We start from the raw sequence: 17,697 nt of genomic DNA, 5'->3' as shown, positions 1-17,697 counted from the left end.
GAAAAAATGACTAATCATGCAAAAAAAAACTGCATTCTATTTAAGAATAGTGATCATATGAAGCTATTTATTATCACATAGTTGTTTGGCTCCTTTTTAAATCATGATAACAGAAATCACCAAAATGGCCCTGATAAAAGTTTATATACCCATGTTTGGCCCTGTTACAGACACACAAAGTGACACACACAGGTGAATTTCCCACAGGTGAATTTCCCACCCCTGTGGCTTTTTAAATTGCAATTAGTGTCCGTGTATAAAATTGGCAATGAGTTAGTTTGCTCTCACATGGATGCACTGAGCAGGCTAGACACTGAGCCATGGGGAGCAGAAACGAATTGCCAAAAGACCTGCATAACAAGGTCATGGAACTTTATAAAGATGGAAAAGGATATAAAAAGCCTTGCAAATGCCAGTCAGTACTGTTCAATCAATCATTAAGAAGTGGAAAATTCAGGGATACAAAGAAAACCCACAGGTAACCTCAGGAGAAATACTGGCTGCTCTGGTAAAAGACAGTGTGGTTGTTTCAAGGAGCCCCATACAAAGATACAAAAATGAGCTGCATGGTTGTAAACCTGGTTACAATATGGCCAACAACACCTTGACATGCCTCACAGCTTTGCCAAGACGAATGGGCAGCTATACCACCTGCAAGAATTCGGGGCCTCATAGACAACTATTACAAAAGACTGCACGCTGTCATTGATGCTAAAGGGGGCAATACACAGTATTAAGACTTAAGGGTAAGCAGACTTTTGAACAGGGGTCAGTTCATTTTTTTCTTTGTTGCAATGTTTTGTTTTATGATTGTACCTACAGTTGAATGTGAATCCCATAAGAAATAAAAGACATGTTTTGCCTGCTCACTCATGTATTCTTTACAAATGGTACAATATTATCAATTCTCCAAGGGTATGCAAACTTTTGAGCACGACCGTATTACAAATTATTTAGAAGCCATATTATAATATATATATATATAATATTATATTAGTAACCAGGGGTCAAGACCCTTCCCAGATTATGCTGTTACGGTCCTAAAACTTCTCTGTCCAAAACTAGCAGAATCATACATCTCACCTACATGAAGCAGAGGTTTTAGGATGGATGAAAAGAATAGCATTTCTGCTCTGCACACTCACTCTGGAGGGCAGTGCTCGTCACCAGCAGGGTGGGCTTTTCTACCTCACAAATATCACAAGGCATTTCTCAGAATATGTAACATCTCTTCCTTTCCACCTCACATCTAATAGTTTGTCAAAACAAAATGAAACAAGTGCTTTCTGGTCACTAATCTGGATATGTGCACCCAAATTTGCATGTCAATGTTGGTTACTGGTCCAGACATTACCTGTTTGCTTCTGAACAAGCACACAGTAAGTACTTTGGATAGGTATCCCATTAAACCTATAGGTAGTCAATTACATTATAAAATGTTTTCATTATCACGTGTGAATACAGCTCAAAATATCAATTTCAAGTCAATACAAATTAAAGTCTGTGTGAGAGGAAAAGTGAGAGTCAAATTTACATTTTAACCATTAAGCAGACACTAATTCAAAACTGCTCACATGAGCAATTGGGCTGAAGTGCCTTGTTCAAGGGCACAACTACAGCCTTTCCCCCCTTGTCTGATTGAAGATTCGATCCAGCAAAACTTTTAGTTACTGGCGCTGATAGAGAATATGCTGTCATGCTTCATGTTTCCCACAGACCCACTTGAGCTGGGGCTGTTGTCTCAGGTCGATGAGGTCTCGAGCAGAGTGCCAGCTACACTGGCAGGAGTACGCCCGTGCCCCACTCCTCCTCCTCAGCTTGACCCGCAGATTCTGACAGTCTGGCATATTGTTCCTGCAACCATAAAAATAGACGAGGCTGGTAAGCTGAGCTCACCGTTAAATCCATTATGAAAAAGTTGTAGATAGGACACCTGCTAAATAGTACAAATGACTTGTACTGTACTAAGTTGTTCATGTTGATATTACAAAACCAGACTCCAATAGCCCCTTGTGATTCTTGAATATTAACTGTCAACATCCCAAATACTTCACTGAGGGAGTTAAACTGTGATGAAGGCATTAAACTAGTTAGGAAGACGCAGACAGGTGTTTGATGACAGTGGATGGTAACATCAGCATCATTAGCACGATGTGTTGCCTTACATACAGTACAGAAATCCCCTAAACCTCCCCTGAACAAGAAACGGGTTCAACAGCCACCAGCTTGGGACATCCGTCATTCCATCACCCACTGCAGACCACAGCAACAAACATGCATGAAACACTGGCCACCCCTCAGTCCAGCTCCTCTTTAGGTTTCAACTCTACTAGGGATTTTCCAGCCACTGTGCATAAACTCTTGTTGTTGATAGTTGTTTGGGATTTCTAGTCTGGGTATCTGTATAACCACTTTGTGACCACTGCTGATTTAAGGGCTGCATACATTTGATTGATTGCCCATGAAGAAAACAACATGGCAAGTATCCTATGAGTATTTGCTGCTCTTTGCGTCTGTGGAACACTGCACTGGGTTTTCGGTGCTTCCATTTTTGTGACTCCAGGGGAGCTTCCAGGTCCCCAAATTGCCCCAACAATTAGAAACGCCTCAACTTAACTTGCAACCTCACACCAAGAACATTGAGCCTCCAATAGCCTTAGCTGTTTCTCTATCTGAAATTGAGCATGCAGCCACTAGAGTAGCACGGCCCTTCTGTCAAGTCGCGCATCAGTAGTATTCAATTAGTGAAGCCTAGATTCATTTCTTGGCGTTTATAGGAACAAACACCCAAGCTTGTCTACTTACATCATAGTGCTATGAGGTCTCTCTCATCAGGGGCTAGATCACTGCCAGTAAAACAAAACAATATATTGACAAACAAGCGGCTAGGGCGGCACTGCAAGGTTGTTTAACTGCATTACTTTAGTATGTTTTCATCCTCTACTACCACACGATCTGTTGTCCGCCTGAGGGCATGGTTATTTTAAATTATACCACTGTGCATATTTATTTTAGCAAAAAGTTACCTGTTTTCCTTAAAAGCCGGGTATTTATCCAAGAAGTGATAATCGTCTTAACATTTTATTTTTGCATGAAAATATTGACGTTTATTTCAAATCATTTTACTGAATTACAAAATAAAGGCTAACACTGCCCTCTTCTGTTTAAATATCAAAAATGTGGGATTATCTTGTTTTTCTACAACCTTCATCGAGTTTTGGTTATAATTAAGCCCCTGTTCAAATAAAAATAAATGAGGAACAAAAAATAGCAAGTACATGTTATACAAAAGGCTCATTACTTGCTTTCAATATCTCTTATCTGGATGGCCGAAGACTCATTGCCAAGTATTGGGGGACCAATAAACTGTTTGTTACTGCAAGTTTCAGAAATACACTGTAATGCATTCATGGGGTGATAATGCATCTGCGCAAAAGCCACACAAAAATACATTAGACCTAATAGGGGAAAACTTACCTGAAGAACAAGTAATCACAAGAGGGGTCCCACTCATGATCGTCAAACATGGCCACCCAAAAATCACAGGAGATACATCTCAGCTGGTCACAAGACCTGTCAGTACAAGTTGAAAAATGCATCTAATTAAATTATGATAATTATAGGAACACTCTCTTACACATTAACAGCACTGACCTTTGTGAAACAGCGGTTCCTAAACCATTTTTGATAGAGCTTCCACCAAGGAAAACTGGGCAGCACCTGTTCAAATAAAAATAATTTTCGGGGAAAAAATTGCAAATACATGTTAAGACTCATTATTTGCTTTCAAGAACCCTTATCTGGTTGCCTGAAGAATCCTTGTCAAGTATTGGGGGACAAATGGGTAACTGTTAGCTAGGAAGGCTAACGCTAAACTAATTCTACTGGAAAATTTTGTCAGACAAGAAATGGAGGAGTACAGTCCTTGCATTAAGACTGCAGTACAACAAAGCATGTAACGTCTTGACATTCCTGATTTTCTCATTCTTTGACTTGATAGTCAATTTGTTCAAATATTTTTAAAGCCCGATCTAGCTGTATGCTATATAGGGTGCAGTGATCATTCGAAACATATCGTCAGAGTTAAAAAAAAAAATCTTTAATGAAAATAATGTTCTCTTTGACATTGTGATATTGCTAATTTTGCTTTGTGCATACCTGATACAAAAGGCTTATGCAAGCTTCATCCGGTAGGCATGCTCACATTGTCCAATTTTAAAACATCTGAGTAGACAACTAAAGGGCAAAAAGCAGGGAGGTCACTAAAAAATTATGGATGGAGGGGCTAAGCCTCATTTTGGGGGTCTGAGCATACTCCCCAAAATAACTTTTCATCACATATCTTTAGAGTAACAACAGGTGTAAAATCTATCAAAATAAGGTTATTTTGGTCAAGGTTGGCTAGAAGTATACCTGTCTCATAGTTTGTGTTAGACACTGATCTAATATGACTTAAATTCTATCTAAATAAAGTAATTAATGTCCATTCTGTCTCCATCCATCCAACACCAACAAAATACTAAATGTACCTGCACACAGTATATTCTGTTTATAAGCAAGATTTCTCTAAATCATTCTGAATCATTTCAAAAACAGACTTAGTCATTAGCTTATTCATCTTGGAATAAGTCATTAATAAACTGATCATAATAAAATAAACATTTAACAACCCTTCCTCCCTTCCCCTGAACAGAATACATTGCAATAAGTTAGCCTCAAACCAAACAAACATGAATCTGTGAAAACAAATTAGTTGTTTTGGTAAAGGGGAAAAAAAGACAGGTCTCTTTGATATTACACCTCTGGTCTGTGGGGCAAGTCGAATTTTACCAACGGCAACTTCCAACTACATTACATTTTACGATTAACCTCCAAACATTTCTACAAAAAAATGGTGGGGGCTAGCTTAAAGTTGATATTGATTAGCCAAACGGTCCGTTTGCTTTAAAGTGTTTGACATTTAGAACTTTAGAGGATTTGTCCGACCACTAGAAACGTTAGCTATTATATTTACAGCTCACTTCAGATGAGCGAGTTACGTTCAAAGCATCAACTCAACCGAACATGCTGCTAAATGGACACGATTCTATACAATTTGTAAGAATTTTAGATGCGATGGAGAGGTTGACGAAAAAAGGGACGGGGGGGCATGGCAGCACCCGCTGCTCGTGGCGAAGAGTAACAACGAAAAGTGCTTTCACGTCAGTCTCCAATAACACCCGAAAAAGTCGCTAGATTTGTCGCTAGTCGCTTTTTTGAAAAAGAGCCGCTAGAGGGGTCTGAATTCTCGCTAAATATAGCGACAAAGTCGCTAAGTTGGCAACACTAAAAATGTCTGAACATACAAGCAAGCCGATCACTCCCGGTCCTGACTCCTACGGGTAAGTACAGATATCTACAACGTAATTTTGCCTAACTAAAACCCCAATTCAAGATATCTGTAATTACATTTTGACTAAGCAGAATGAAAGTTGAGATAACGCCAATTAAAATTAATTTGAAGATATCTCTAACTTGATAATAGATATCGTAATTTCCATTACGACGGTCAGTAACTGCCAGTTTCAGATATATTCGACTGAATTATGACTAGTTAAAACGTTATTCAAGATATCTCAAAAGAACAATGTATCAACAATCTATTGTTGATATCTTCATCCTGACTAGTTGTAATGCCAGTTCCAGATATCTATAATTTAATTCTGACTATAGTCATGATTCCAGTTAAAGATATCTTAAATTCCCCACAATTTAAGATATCTTTAACTGGAATCATGATTAGTCAGAATTAAATATTTCGGATGAAGATATCAACAAAATACATCGCGGATTTTGCAACTGAATTATAGATATCTGTAATGAAAAACCCCAAAAACATAAATGGCAAAGTCGTTTGAAACTGAGTTATCAAATTTGAATTTGAGGCAGAAAGGTATGAAGTGCTTCATACCTTCCTGACCGTCAGTACGGCATTCAACATGGATGTTATCCCTCATGCTCCGCATATATTTAATAATTATAACAACAAAGTCATGACGTGACCATATAAAACTGCACGTTAGCCTACAATAAGTCTCTTTATCTTCTCGCGGAATGCGAGGGATAACATCCATGCTGAAAGTCGTACTGACGATCATCCAGGCATTCATAGAACCATAGTTATAAGTACTTCCTATTTCTCCAACTGTCGTTTTGACTAGTCAGAATGATGTTATAGATATCCCAAATTAGAGTTTTGACTAGGCGAAAATATGTTGCAGATAATTCAGTTTTGACTAGTCAGTTTTAAACGACTATTGCCATTCATGTCTGAGGTTTCTCATTACAGATATATTTAAATAAGTTGCAGATATCCGAAATGTCTATTGTTGATATCTTCAACTGAATTATGACTAGTTGTAATTACAGTTCCGGATATCTATAATTTAATTGACTAGTCACGATACCAGTTCAAGATATCTTAAATCCCCCTCAATTTAAGATATCTAGATCGTTCTTTTGCGATGTCTTAAATAAAGTTTTAACTAGTCATAAATTGAAGATATCTGAAACTGGAATTATAGCCAGTCATAATGAAATTGTAGATATCTATTATGAAGTTAGATATCTTCGAATGAAATTTGATTGGAGATCTCAAATTGGAGATATTTTTAACTTTCATTCTGCCTTGAACTTTCATTCTGAAACCGCCATTCCTGCTAACTACGAAATACGTTGCTGGGCCAATATGATCTGATACATCGCCTGAGAAACATAATGGAAAACAATTCGAAATAGTCATAATGACGTTTGAGATATCTGCAACTTATTTTGACTAGTCAAAACTAAATTACAGATATCTTCAATGTATTTCCATTTGGGATGTGTAACGAGTCGAGTGTCGTTTTCAGCGAGGTCATTTGCTGATGTTTGTGATACATTTTTGACTAGTCAAAACTGAATTACAGATATCTTTAACTGTAGTTTTGACTAGTATCAACGATGTTGATATCGGTCTTTTTAATTCCGGATAGTCAAGTATAGCGAATAAATGGTCAAACGGCTTCCCATACACTCTCTCATTCATTTCCAACGAGAGCCAGCAAATCACGGCGACAGCGGGCGGACCTACTCTCGGAGACAAAATCTCCCTGCGGCAGCGACAGTTAAGATGTGTTCAACTTGATGCTAATTTCCAGCGAGCGGACAGTTACGGAGTTCGGCGACTACCAATGGCAGGGCAGATGTTCTCTGCATCTTGTAGTCCCTCCTCTTTTCTACTCGCTAGCTAAAAACTCACCCGCTAGCTAAAATTAACTGACGAGAGAGAAACTTATAATTGCCCGTTTTCCCCATTATTTAAAAACATTGATGCATGGAAGTTTTCGGAGGTCGTTGGCATCACGGGTGAGTGATACATGCTTAAAAATAAGTATTGCTATTTGAACCTTGATAAATCATTGACTTGTCATCGTTGTTATACACGCTAAGTAGTAGAGTCACGCCAATACAAAACACTTATTAATATTTGTAGAGACGGAGGTTTCCCCTATACTGGTTGACTGGTCGTCCCCGGCATAAATGTGGAAGATACGCCCCCGCCCGAGCGGGCACTATGCACGCTAGTTTCAGATCAGCGATGACTCGCCAGAGGTTGAGCGAGTGGACTATGTGCACGTAAACTACGGAATATCCAGTCTAGTGAATAAAAAGCTTGCTATGCATACATAGCAGCTCACCAACTGGCTTTCAGACACATCTATGTAATATGGTTAGGACTAGGGCTGTGAAGAAGCCATGGCAGATATTGGAGAAGTTTCTACTAAGGATGTGCACTGGACATAATTTTATTCGAATAGTATGTTTTATTGCTTGAGTAGTATTTGGTTAACCAAAATACATGTTTTTATAAACATAACGCCAGAAGAAGTGTGTCGTTCTCATCCAACATCGGCTCAATGGCTGAGTTTCAGGAAAGAGTGAGTGCGCATGTGGAGGAAGCGGTTTCGTAGCCACGCAAAACTCTGCTATAGATCTAGAATACAATATTTAACAACACAACATTGAGTTTGAAGTCAATAGATCCTAGTAAGCTAAGCTATCCATCTATTTGCTTAACTCGCCGTTTTCTGCACTCAAACTACCTTCTGATACCACAGCCTAACTTTACGTAGTGTTTTGTGACCAAATATTTATATTCTATCTTCTAATTAGTTAACTTTCATCCACTTGCTAACAGTTATTCTGCACTGTGGGGGTCACCCACACCACTACGGCTTTGATTGACGAACGTAAACAACAAATACGTGTGTAGGAGCGCATGCCATTAATAAAACGAATTCGAAGTCGCAAGCATATCTTTTTTAGATGGCACGTTATATAATCGTCTCTAAAAAAAAAAATCAATTGTAATTCGGTTTCTCACAGCGCCCGTCCCTACTATCTACAGATTAGGAAAATTGTCACAGGACTCAGCTTGGCTGCAGCACAAAAACCAACCGTTGTCGGCAGGATTCGAACCTGCGGGAAGATCCCAATAGATTTCTAGTCTATCGCCTTAACCACTCGGCCACGACAACCTCCAACTAATACCACTTAGTGCTGGCAAACTTACTTCCTTTTTGTCGACTGGGGCAATGACTTCGTCTTCGGAACCTGTCCAGGAGGCATTTATGCACAGATCAATTGACTAAAGTAACAAGTTGGTTATCGCTCAAGAATCTAATAAACGTGCACTCTTCGATAACGCATTTGAGTCATAAGGACAAAGATGTGATCCATTTTCAAATTGGAATTATGTACAGTACTCTAATATATTAGCATAGTTTACTCCACGCACATTTTCGATGGACTACACTCTTAGAACTAGCTGTATTGTAGTGCTGTACTACAGTAAGTGACATCAGTGTGATGTCCAGATAAATAATGTAACTGCTTCGGGGACATGCGACGCTATATTTGTGCAGATTAACTATCACTATACAACATGTAGACGGTGTTGTTTACGTAGCTAGTTTCGTTCAACTAACATTAGGCTACAGTACAGTAGTTGGATTAAGTTATTTACTCACGTTTAACTCGAATAAATCAAAGTCACCCGCGGGTATGTCCTTGAGGAGGGCATCTATATCTTCGCTGTCATGTTTTCTGGTTGTAAGGTTATCCTCTGTGGTGCTGAGTGGGATTGTAAGGAACAGTTTTAGCAAGCTAACGTTAGCCGCTAACGTTGGTTACATGGCTAACGATGTTACATAGCTAGTAAGTTTTGATTCAATAATACAGTTAGCTTGGTCAGAAGGCTTGCGTCATCATCAAATTACTATTCATTGCATACACGTCCAGTGCATGATCAACAACTTGTTTGACTAACGCTTTTTATAACGTTTGCTAACTAATGTTACGTCCACAACACATACGTATAGGCAGCAGAATATTTGGTAAACAATACCAAGCGCAGTAATTTGAAAGATATTACGCACCAGTATTGTCTTTCTTTTCCTGTTTGCATTAAACATTTTACAGTCTTGGATATATCTGAAGGACCCTGTGGCGTCAACGAGACGTTGCGACAGAACTTTGTTTCAACCTCATCAAGCAAGTCGTCTAAATCGTCCTCCATGGTTTGGCTAGCTTAAAGGTGTTTGCAACGTTACAGTGACTGTTGCTATGGTCGTCGTCAAGAGCAGGAATTGCTTCACTGCATTAATCTCACGCACGCATTTCAGCGTTTCACGTAGGCAAATATGCTTATTTCATTGGGCAGCCTGATCAGAATAAAACAATCGTTGTCGGCAGGATTCGAACCTGCGCGGGAAGATCCCAATGGATTTCTAGTCCATCGCCTTAACCACTCGGCCACGACAACAGTATATATGAATTTATTTTGAATGATTAGTGACGTTCAATATTTATGATTGTTAGACGCTGCGTTCATATTTTAATTTAGTGTATATAATATGTATGTCACAACAGATACTTTACAGGGCAGAAGCGTAGCTTTAATTGCTCGCGGCAGCCAATCAAGAAGTTTCTTCAGTTTGAAAAAATTATAACAAGCTGAATAAAATTATATCATGGTTAATTTTCTACATACCTATGTAGTTGACATTGAATTGATAAACATCTATATTTTTTGTGATTCCATAATGCATTTGTATGATCGGTAAATCGGTGACCGTGGGAGTGTTACCAGCGTTCCCAATAATTTGGATATTTGTATGACAGTGTGATTGGGCTTATATTGTCAGTTAATCTTACAACCCTGGGTATAAACCTCGGATTTTCTCGGCTTGTTTGCTATGGTGGCTCCGTGGCTAAGGTTCGCACCCATGGGAGAGAAAGCTATTCTCCGCCACTGGTACAGGGGTATCTATTTAGTTTTGTTTTGGTGTTACGTAATTTACTTTAACTGTAATACAAAAAATAATCTTAGAAGTATCGGGAATGGTGTGGTAATTAGTGGGAAATAAAAATAGAACATTTTATAAATATAGTTCTTTCTCCTTTTTACACTCACCTAAAGGATTATTAGGGACACCTGTTCAATTTCTCATTAATGCAATTATCTAATCAACCAATCACATGGCAATTTTGAGCGTGGCATGGTTGTTGATGCCAGACGGGCCGGTCTGAGTATTTCACAATCTGCTCAGTTACTGGAATTTTCACGCACTAGGGTTTACAAAGAATGGTGTGAAAAGTGAAAAAGATGCGGCAGTATGCGGCAGTCCTGTGGGTGAAAATGCCTTGTTGATGCTAGAGGTAAGAGGAGAATGGGCCGACTAATTCAAGCTGATAGAAGAGCAACTTTGACAGAAATAACCACTTGTTACAACCGAGGTATGCAGCAAAGCATTTGTGAAGCCACAACACGCACAACCTTGAGGCGGATGGGCTACAACAGCAGAATACCCCACCGGGTACCACTCATCTCCACTACAAATAGGAAAAAGAGGCTACAATTTGCACGAGCTCACCAAAATTGGACAGTTGAAGACTGGAAGAATGTTGCCTGGTCTGATGAGTCTCGATTTCTGTTGAGACATTCAGATGGTAGAGTCAGAATTTGGCGTAAACAGAATGAGAACATGGATCCATCATGCCTTGTTACCACTGTGCAGGCTGGTGGTGGTGGTGGTGTAATGGTGTGGGGGATGTTTTCTTGGCACACTTTAGGCCCCTTAGTGCCAAATGGGCATTGTTTAAATGCCACGGCCTACCTGAGCATTGTTTCTGTCCATGTCCATCCCTTTATGACCACCATGTACCCATCCTCTGATGGCTACTTCCAGCAGGATAATGCACCATGTCACAAAGCTTGAATCATTTCAAACTGGTTTCTTGAACATGACAATGAGTTCACTGTATTGAAATGGCCCCCACAGTCACCAGATCTCAACCCAATACAGCATCTTTGGGATGTGGTGGAACGGGAGCTTCGTGCCCTGGATGTGCATCCCACAAATCTCCATCAACTGCAAGATGCTATCCTATCAAAATGGGCCAACATTTCTTAAGAATGCTTTCAGCACCTTGTTGAATCAATGCCACGTAGAATTAAGGCAGTTCTGAAGGCGAAAGGGGGTCAAACACAGTATTAGTATGGTGTTCCTAATAATCCTTTAGGTGAGTGTAAATGTGATTTTTTTATATGGTCTTTAAAAATACTCTCGTTATATAACCGTGCAAAGATTCCACATATTCAGATACTAAATGTCCAAGTTTGTTACATACATAATTAAGATATTGACATTGAAGAACGTAACTGCCAATCTAAAATATCGATGTGGTAAGATGTAATTTTGCGACCAACCTTTGCTATTAACATCAATATCTAGAAAAACACCATTCCCTGACCGGGAATCGAACCCGGGCCGCGGCGGTGAGAGCGCCGAATCCTAACCACTAGACCACCAGGGATGACGAAGTATACTTTTAACCTGTTCGCTGATTGTTTCTCTCTCTTTGGAAGTTTTTAATAAACTTATCGTACCTACTTCCTAAGTGGGTTTTTTTGGTCGAATTGCCATCACACTAGTCATCTAACCTCCATAACACACACACAACACCAATGTTCTTTTTAAGAAAATACCACTTTACATCAGGTTCACAATATTTAACGTGTGGATATTAGTGAGCTTCACAGAAGGGTGCCAGAAGAAATAGCATTTCGCTGAGACTAAGACTGCTTACTAATATTGTTTTAGATTTGTAATAATGGGTGTTTTACAGTGAACTGTGTGGACGTAGCCCCAAAACTGTGAAAAACCTTGGCGTTATCCACAACCTAGATCTCTCCTTTGATGAACATATAAAATATATTTAATATAAAATATATTTCAAGTAAATATATGGAATTTAAAAAATCTGTAACTATTCATCAAAAACTGACGCAGAAAAACAAAACCATGCTTTTGTTTCTTCCAGATTAGATTACTGCAAAGCTCTTCTCTTTGTTTACCCTGATAATTAAATAAATATACTTCAATTAGTGTTGAACATGGCTGATAGAATCTTAATTAGAATGAAAAAATGTGGACGCATTACTCCACTTTTAACCTCTCTATACTGGCTGCCTGTTAAGGCCAGGGCTGATTATAAGGTTTTATTGTTAACCTATTAAGCATTACATGGACTTGCTCCTACTTACCTCGCTGAATTGGTCCAACCATACATACCTACATGTAACCTAAGATTGCAAGATGCAGACCTTCTAACTGTACCAAGAATTTCTAAACAAACAGCCAGAGGCAGGGCTTTCTCCCATAGAGCTCCTAGTGTGGAATGATCTGCCGACTAAGGTGTGAGATGCAAACTAGGTGCAAACATTAAAGTGTCTACTAAAGACTCATCTCTTCGGCAAGGTCTATGATTAAGTGTAGTCTGGCCCAGGGGTGTGAAGGTGAACAAAAACGATTGTATACTATCCACCCTTGCTGTCTTGCTAAGCGGGCTCTCATCTCCACTGGGATGTCCTCTCTCCAACACCATTTGGGGGCGGAGTCACTGGCTTACTGTTGTTTCTCCATTGCGGCCCTCGTGCAATGGGAGTGTATTCTATGGGCGATACTCTTTCATGGTGGTTGCAGTGGGTTGATGTCCCTGTAACTGATGGGTGGCAAATTGGGTGGATTGACATCCTACCTGTTGGGCCCTATCCGGGGTGAACCTTTGATAGGGCCACAGTGTCACTAGACCCCCCCGTCTCAGCCCCAAGGTTTTACACTGATATATTATTGTGTTGTGGAAGTAGGGTCAGGTCTACATTGTAAATCTTATCTTGCCCGGTAAATGTTCCTTGTCTCCAGCTTCGTTTTAAACTTAGGAGGACATGAGGTCTTGGACCACACCTAAGTAGTACCAGGCTCAAAGGTCTCGTAGCTATCCCTGTCCAAAGTCCTCCTGGTTGTGTTACAGATCAAGACGATCCCTGACGATTTTGGCTACCACGATGCTGACCGTTCCTCCACTCAGATTGTCCCTGTCCTTGTCCATTTGGTAATATTTCTGACTTGGATTATATTTTATAAGCTCTGGACACAGCCCACATGCATTTATTAATTATTACAACTTGTATTCTTAAAATGTTCACCCGGCACAGCCAGAAGGTGACTGGCCACCACTCAGAGTCTAGTTCCTCTCTAGTTTGCTTTTTAAGTTTCCACCTCTTTTAGGGAGTTTTTCCTAGCCACTTGCTCCTAGTGGTTTCAGGCTGGGTGTTTTGTGAAAGGACTGAAAACTGCCAATTTTAAAAAGGGCTTTAGAACATTTATTTGATTGATTGTATTACCTGTAATGTTCTCATTACTGCTGTTGTCCAAACGCACTACACTTGTTTTACTAGTTTGAAAACACTACCTAAGCAAATCAGACATTCATTATCAAGCACTATAGACTTATTCTCAGAGTTAGAGTTAAGTTATTTCAACACTTCTTGTCATGGTTCTGGTATCCTTCATTTCTCCCCTCTTATGGCCACACTCGCTATTACACACGCGCACACACGCACACTCCCCATGACGCACCACACACAAACCACACGCACCTTCACTCCACCCTCAGCTGTTCCTTGTTGCTCCCACACCTGTTCTCTCTCCCCCCTGATTGTGTTTGCTACTTCTTGCTCTCCTTTTCCCTGCCTCTTTGCCAGATTATTCCGTGAGTTTTCCATGCAAGAGGCGCTCTCTTTCACCTGTTTGTTTCCCTTCCTGCCTGAGTCCTGTCTGGATCTGCTGTGTCCTGTGAGACCCGAGACTATACGCCGCAAGACCTGGACCTTTTGCCTCTGTTACAGGAATATGTCTGTAGTTTAACGCCCGTATCGACGGCAGTTTCTGTTTGTTATTTATAGAAGAGGATTTCTGTTCACCTGGACTGTTACTCTTTCATTATTAAAGACATTGCATTATTACATTTCGCTTTTGGGTCCTTTCTCACCTGTTATAACAACTTCAGCCCCACAACACCTTTATTTACAAAACAAGTTAATGTCACATAATTCCAATTGTGTTACATTTTACATATTGTTTTGTAATTTTACATTACAAGCACTATTTTTCTTTATTCATATGCTGTTATTGTTATATACCAAAAGACAGCTTGGCATTGTCAACCATTCCATAATGGGTAACTATTAAGGGCATTGTGGAGATTGACTATTTGTAAGAGCTAAGTAAAAATGCAAAGGAAGGACAACAAAGAAACTCTGTTTTTTATTCTATTTATTTTGTTAGAAACAACTGAAATATTTGGACTCACCACAGGTGAAAACATATAGAATTTGACAATTATAAATAGCTTATAGCTTCAATTATGTCCTGTAATGAAACAATATTTTTTTTTATATTTTCCTCAAATTGTTGATATCATTCTACGAGGAACAATTTACCTGGTTCTAACACTGGGGGTGCCCCCCTGGTCCCCCTGTTTACTACATTACTGTATTGTAACACCGTACTGCGATATTAGTAGCAAAAAAGTAGCAAAATAATTGTCTTTCTTGACAACAATCGAAATGATTACCTTTTCTGCATTGTATGAAACAGAAAAAACATTGTTGCTCACGCGGGAGGCAATCAATGTGTGCAATCATGGGCTTGCTGAAATTCAACCCCCACCCTTCGAATTGGCTTCCTTTTGTCATTAGAGTGAATTACTTATGGCTTAGTGTGCTCTAACGTATGACGTTGTGATAAAGAAAATCTGAGTGCTGCCAGCATAAAATCCTGCAGCTAAAATAACGTTAATGAAGCCTCGAATGGCCGTATCTATGTCATCCACAAATGGCTAATTAACTGTTAAAACGGCCAGTGGCAAAAGAGGATTTGTTCAGGATAGACAAAAACCTCGCTGGCTACAACCTTGAGTAGACTGTTTACTATATTGCGCCTATTTCTGGTGGATTTTTTTAATTATGTCTCAGGATTGCTCAGGTATAGACAAACACCTTCGCTTGCTTCACCGATTCTCTCGTCACCTATATTGATACAGTAGTTATTGTATCAATGTCATTCACGAATGGCTAATAAAGTTCATGCGATTTGTGGTGGAGGTAAACTTAATAAGAAACGTTACTCAGTTTAACACAATATAATGGCGTCTAACAAAATATTCAAATTTGGCGTGTTGTTAATGAGTGAAAATTATATGTTGCGAAGAGGTTATACTAATGGTAGGCATGAGTGCAGTTTGGTGGCGTTGTGGTTATCCGAGGGCGCACACGAATAACATTTTTTATTGTGGGTCGGCTTCATCCGTGCAACACCTAAGCTTTTCTACGATACAGTTAGTATTGTAAAGAACTGTAGTGCACACAAAAGTAGCGGTATATTTGGGGCTGTGTACTAGGTGATGGCCTCGCAGCAGACACACTGGTCTGGATTTCTCTGGAGGTGATTGGAATTAGCTACTAACAATAACAACCCTATTATTAACATGAGTATTATCCAAATTTAAATAAGTCTTACATGACAAGAAAAGGGGGGTATGGAGCGCTGTGCATATCACTGTGTTACAATAGCCTATTCAATTTTCTTTAGCAAACAAAACAGTCCATGAGTCCTTTCTACTAAAATAAATAAATCAACTTCAATACAGGACATGAAAGAGGCCATCTACACTCACCTAAAGGATTATTAGGAACACCATACTAATACTGTGTTTGACCCCCTTTCACCTTCACAACTGCCTTAATTCTACGTGGCATTGATTCAACAAGGTGCTGAAAGCATTCTTTAGAAATGTTGGCCCATATTGATAGGATAGCATCTTGCAGTTGATGGAGATTTGTGGGATGCACATCCAGGGCATGAAGCTCTATTGGGTTGAGATCTGGTGACTGTGGGGGCCATTTCAATACAGTGAACTCATTGTCATGTTCAAGAAACCAATTTGAAATGATTCGAACTTTGTGACATGGTGCATTATCCTGCTGGAAGTAGCCATCAGAGGATGGGTACATGGTGGTCATAAAGGGAGAGACATGGTCAGAAACAATGCTCAGGTAGGCCGTGGCATTTAAACAATGCCCAATTGGCACTAAGGGGCCTAAAGTGTGCCAAGAAAACATCCCCCACACCATTACACCACCACCACCACCAGCCTGCACAGTGGTAACAAGGCATGATGGATCCATGTTCTCATTCTGTTTACGCCAAATTCTGACTCTACCATCTGAATGTCTCAACAGAAATCGAGACTCATCAGACCAGGCAACATTCTTCCAGTCTTCAACTGTCCAATTTTGGTGAGCTCGTGCAAATTGTAGCCTCTTTTTCCTATTTGTAGTGGAGATGAGTGGTACCCGGTGGGGTATTCTGCTGTTGTAGCCCATCCGCCTCAAGGTTGTGCGTGTTGTGGCTTCACAAATGCTTTGCTGCATACCTCGGTTGTAACAAGTGGTTATTTCTGTCAAAGTTGCTCTTCTATCAGCTTGAATCAGTCAGCCCATTCTCCTCTGACCTCTAGCATCAACAAGGCATTTTCGCCCACAGGACTGCCGCATACTGGATGTTTTTCCCTTTTCACACCATTCTTTGTAAACCCTAGAAATGGTTGTGCGTGAAAATCCCAGTAACTGAGCAGATTGTGAAATACTCAGACCAGCCCGTCTGGCATCAACAACCATGCCACGCTTAAAATTGCTTAAATCACCTTTCTTTCCCATTCTGACATTCAGTTTTGAATTCAGGAGATTGTCTTGACCAGGACCACACCCCTAAATGCATTGAAGCAACTGCCATGTGATTGGTTCATTAGTCAATTGCATTAATGAGAAATTGAACAGGTGTTCCTAATAATCCTTTAGGTGAGTGTAAATCAATGTGATGTGCATGAGTCTTGGAGTTCAATTAAGTGTTTGAAAGAATACATTCAACGTAGAGGCCAGATCCAAATATACATTGTCTTTAACAATATACGGAAACAGCAGGCTCACCTGACATCTGAAAAAAGTTTGCTTTACAAAAGTAACACTCTCAGAAAATGACCATAAAGTCTAATAAGGAGTTCAAAAAGGAGAACTTAAAGCTTATTTCTTTTCACTATTCAACATGCAGCTTACTAGGCCCCTGACAATTAAATGGCTTGTGTACATACAAGAAAACAATTGAGATTCAAAATGTTTATTTATTGAATTTAACTTTTATTTAACAGGGAGACATTGAGGTTTACATTGTTCATTTCAAAGCGTGCCCTGGGAACATTAATCCAAGAATAGAA

The 17,697-nt window shown here is 39.6% G+C and overlaps 1 protein-coding gene and 3 non-coding genes across 5 annotated transcripts; all 4 read right to left on the bottom strand.

The window, feature by feature from the left end:
* Positions 1 to 927: 927 nt before the first annotated feature.
* On the bottom strand, positions 928 to 9,660 carry c20h8orf37 (chromosome 20 C8orf37 homolog). 2 transcript variants are annotated; one of them, XM_010885275.5, is made up of 6 exons: positions 9,459 to 9,660; positions 9,051 to 9,153; positions 8,594 to 8,634; positions 3,655 to 3,720; positions 3,478 to 3,573; positions 928 to 1,854 (listed from the first exon to the last, which is right to left on the bottom strand). In XM_010885275.5, the coding sequence occupies exons 1-6, from the start codon at positions 9,596 to 9,598 to the stop codon at positions 1,695 to 1,697; spliced, it is 606 nt and encodes a 201-aa protein (XP_010883577.2). In that variant the 5' UTR covers positions 9,599 to 9,660; the 3' UTR covers positions 928 to 1,694. The 2 variants fall into 2 exon arrangements, with proteins under 2 accessions (XP_010883577.2, XP_034144580.1); XM_034288689.1 differs by lacking the exon at positions 928 to 1,854 and adding an exon at positions 2,792 to 2,846.
* Positions 8,479 to 8,558, bottom strand: trnas-aga. The gene has a single exon. It is a non-coding gene; the product is annotated as a tRNA-Ser (tRNA).
* A 102-nt stretch (positions 9,661 to 9,762) lies between the features above and the next one.
* On the bottom strand, positions 9,763 to 9,844 carry trnas-aga. The gene has a single exon. It is a non-coding gene; the product is annotated as a tRNA-Ser (tRNA).
* A 1,982-nt stretch (positions 9,845 to 11,826) lies between these two features.
* trnae-cuc lies at positions 11,827 to 11,898 on the bottom strand. Its single transcript has one exon. It is a non-coding gene; the product is annotated as a tRNA-Glu (tRNA).
* Between the last annotated feature and the right edge of the window lie 5,799 nt (positions 11,899 to 17,697).

Source organism: Esox lucius, chromosome 20 (genome assembly GCF_011004845.1).
Source record: "Esox lucius isolate fEsoLuc1 chromosome 20, fEsoLuc1.pri, whole genome shotgun sequence".
NCBI classification, from domain to species: Eukaryota; Metazoa; Chordata; class Actinopteri; order Esociformes; family Esocidae; genus Esox; species Esox lucius.
Note: the sequence above shows the minus strand (reverse complement) of the source record. Positions and strands in the feature narration are given on the sequence as shown.

What these genes read in the sequence shown, in the direction of transcription:
- c20h8orf37 (XM_010885275.5), bottom strand. Translation starts at nt 9,598, where the DNA reads ATGGAGGACGATTTAGACGACTTGCTTGATGAGGTTGAAACAAAGTTC. An exon ending in TTGATTTATTCGAGTTAAAC is followed by an intron (nt 8,635 to 9,050) that starts GTGAGTAAATAA and finishes CCTCCTGGACAG; the next exon opens with GTTCCGAAGACGAAGTCATT. An exon ending in TGTGATTACTTGTTCTTCAG is followed by an intron (nt 1,855 to 3,477) that starts GTAAGTTTTCCC and finishes TTATGGTTGCAG; the next exon opens with GAACAATATGCCAGACTGTC.